The sequence below is a fragment of the Chiloscyllium plagiosum genome, chromosome 28 (genome assembly GCF_004010195.1).
Source record: "Chiloscyllium plagiosum isolate BGI_BamShark_2017 chromosome 28, ASM401019v2, whole genome shotgun sequence".
NCBI classification, from domain to species: Eukaryota; Metazoa; Chordata; class Chondrichthyes; order Orectolobiformes; family Hemiscylliidae; genus Chiloscyllium; species Chiloscyllium plagiosum.
In genome coordinates, this window is record NC_057737.1 from 45,530,225 (window position 1) to 45,533,590 (window position 3,366).

The window sequence follows — 3,366 nt, forward strand, 5'->3', positions numbered from 1 at the left end:
CAAACCCCTGCCCTCAGGGTGACAGACAGACCCCAGCCCACAGGGTGACAGACAAACCCCTGCCCTCAGGGTGACAGACAGACCCCAGCCCACAGGGTGACAGACAAACCCCTGCCCTCAGGGTGACAGACAGACCCCCACATGGTGACAGACAGACCCCTGTCGTCAGGGTGACAGACAAACCCCTGTTGTCAGGGTGACAGACAGACCCCAGCCCACAGGGTGACAGACAGACCCCAGCCCACAGGGTGACAGACAGACCCCAGCCCACAGGGTGAGAGAGCAGCAGCTGCCTGTGAAGGAGAAGGGGGTGGGGCTGACTGTTACCGAGGGGGCGGCCCCGGGACCAGGCTTTCCGCTCGGGGATACAGACTCTAACCCCCGGAGCAGGCAGCACAGGACAGGCCCAGGCTCAGGCCCAGGCCCAGGGAGACAGCACGAGGCCCGAGCCTTGCGGAAACTCAATGGAGCCGGGTCCGCATCAGGTGAAGAGGCCGCGGCTGGAGGCCGAGCCCTTGGCCCGGGGGAGCGGGGGGCCGGGCGCCGAGGCCCGGGCCCGACAGGACGGCGCCTATTTCCACTCGTACTCGGACGTGTCGATCCACGAGGAGATGATCGCGGACTCGGCCCGGACCGGCTGTTACCGCCGGGCCCTGCAGGGAGGCCTGCGGCCTGCCTCCGGGCCCGAGCCCCGGGCTCGAGTGAGCCTCCTGCGGGGCCGCACGGTGCTGGATGTGGGCGCGGGCACGGGCATCCTGAGCGTCTTCTGCGCGCAGGCGGGGGCGGCGCGCGTGTACGCGGCGGAGGCGAGCGCGGTGATGGCGGAGCGCGCCCGGGAGGTAGTCGAGGCGAACGGGCTGAGCGGCCGCGTGCTGGTGCTGAGGGGCCGCGTGGAGGAGGCCGAGCTGCCCGAGAGGGTGGATGCCATCGTCAGCGAGTGGATGGGCTACGGCCTGATGTACGAGTCGATGCTCCGCAGCGTGCTGCACGCCCGGGACCGCTGGCTCAAACCGGGCGGCCTGCTCTTCCCGTGCCAGGCCGAGCTCTACATCGCCCCGGTCAGTGACCCGGCCCTGCACGAGCGCCTGTCCTTCTGGGCCGGAGTCAAGGAGCAGCACGGCGTCGACATGGCCTGCATGGCCGCCTTCGCCCGCCGCTGCCTCATGAACGACGAGATGGTGGTGACCCCCCTGCACGGCGAGGATGTCCTCACCCGGCCCGCCATGTTCGCCGCCGTCAACCTCTACACGGTCACCGAGCAGCAGCTCGAGGAGCTGGGAGGCCTCTTCTCCGTCTCAGCCTTTGGCATCGCCACCATGCACGCCTTCGCCATCTGGTTTTCCGTCACCTTCCCGACGTCCGCCCCCACAGGCGATGGGGGCGATGACGATGGTCAACGTTCGACCAGGAGCCATGACGATGGTCAACGTGCGACCAGGAGCCATGACGGTGGTCAACGTTCGACCAGGAGCCATGACGATGGTCAGCGTGCAACCAGTGGCCTTGATGATGGTCAACGTGCGACCAGTGGCCATGACGATGGCTATCAAGCTACCAGTCCCCCTGCCGATAGTGCGTGTACAGCCAATACCAGCAATGATGCGTCCAGTGCCAAAGCCCATGCTTCCCATGTAACCAGTACACACATCAGCAATGGCACTGTTGAGAGCCAATATGCGGTCTCAGCCAATGGTGACAATCTCTGTGAATTTAATTTCAATAATGATACTAACCCCGTTACATTTGATCCCAACACTGATGAATGTGAGCCAGTTGTCCTGTCAACCTCACCTTTCGCAGAGGAAACACATTGGAAACAGACCTTGCTTTATCTGGATGAACCTGTCCAAGTGTTCCAGGACACTGTGATAAAGGGAAAAGTAACTTTAACTCCAGCTGTAGATAACCCACGACATCTGCGGGTATCTTTGGTTTATGAGATAGGAGATAGTGGAAAAAAAACAAAAGTATTCAAAATGGGGGAGGATTTCTCTTCGTTTGAGTAACATTTTATTGGTGTTTGCATCCAAATGGCCCCATCAGTGCCTGGACAGTTACACTTGATATTTTTTGCTGTTTGTTCTCCAGTTTATTTCCAAACTGATTCAGTTGAATGACTCATTGTGAAAAAGTTGCCTTAACTCTATGAACCCATGAGGAGAGCCAAAGAAAGGAATGGGCAAGCCAGGGAAAAGAAATTCAATCCTAAAAAGACATTGATTTGCTGGATTGATGATTGTGGGACAAAAACAAATTAATCAAAATGATTGCTGCTTTTGAATGAGTTGCCGTTCATGCATGTATACTTTTTAAACATTTTAATAACTTAATGAACAAACTTAGTTTGGTTTGTCACTCCAATGTAACATGTAGCTTGAACTCTGTGAATTATTGCACTGGAGCTTTTCACAGTAAATTGCTGGCTGGCTTCTCTGACTTAGTGTTCATGCGAAGTAAATTGATTCTCACTTGAAACAGATTCTGGTACATTCACACAGCTCAAGTGGAAACTAACCTGATTCCTGTTCAGTGTTGCTTTAGCTGATTGATGTCAGTGTTAGCCTCAGTATCCTTGTGAAGGGGAAAAGGGCCATGTTCTGTTTAAAAAAAAGAGACACACGTTACTATTTCGGAAGATCCTATGTTAGTTGTGACACAGGAATTTTACTTGAAGCATCAACTTTTGTTTTCAAATACTGACTAACTTGTGTATTTGCAGTTTCTTTACTGGTTCATTTCCAAAGTACCATTGTGACTTTGTGCTTGAAAATATTAATAGATTAATCAATTTTCAGTCACCTACAGTTTCAAGCTTTCTGTAACTAATTCATTTCTAAGATTGTTTTATAGAGCTGTGAACACTGTACGTACAATGAGATAAAAATAGTAGAAAACCTCTCCTCTCTTACGTGCTGTGAAAGTGCTATGATGGGAGAGATTTAAACCCCCACAGCTGTGTTGTTACAGAACATTTACCATATCCAAATGGACATGTAATATTTGACATATCAAGCAGGTCAAAGAAGTATGTCTCACTGCTGGTATTTTCTATTGTACCAAATTTGATATTTTGTTAAACTCTCTAAATGAACACTATTTATTATAAAACATAACAAATTGCTGTTTATTTTTCTTCATGCATACACGATTCTTTGGCTGTGTGTGTGGACGTTGCAATATACAGTGGATTGTGTTTGTTTCACAGTATACAGTTGGCTGTACATAAATATATTACAGTACATAAGACAATAAGATATAGGAGCAGAATTAAGCCATTCAACCCATCAGGTTTGTTCCACCATTTGATCATATGTGTGTGTGTGTGTGTGTATCACAATATATAGTAGGCTGTGTATGTATTACTGT

The 3,366-nt window shown here is 51.6% G+C and overlaps 1 protein-coding gene across 1 annotated transcript; it reads left to right on the forward strand.

The window, feature by feature from the left end:
• The first annotated feature begins 300 nt into the window (after positions 1 to 300).
• prmt6 (protein arginine methyltransferase 6) lies at positions 301 to 3,113 on the forward strand. The gene has a single exon (XM_043718034.1). It carries the CDS (start codon positions 465 to 467, stop codon positions 2,004 to 2,006), a length of 1,542 nt encoding a protein of 513 aa, XP_043573969.1. The 5' UTR covers positions 301 to 464; the 3' UTR covers positions 2,007 to 3,113.
• Positions 3,114 to 3,366: the final 253 nt, after the last annotated feature.

Coding starts and splice junctions, on each gene's coding strand:
- prmt6 (XM_043718034.1), top strand. CDS start 465: ATGGAGCCGGGTCCGCATCAGGTGAAGAGGCCGCGGCTGGAGGCCGAG.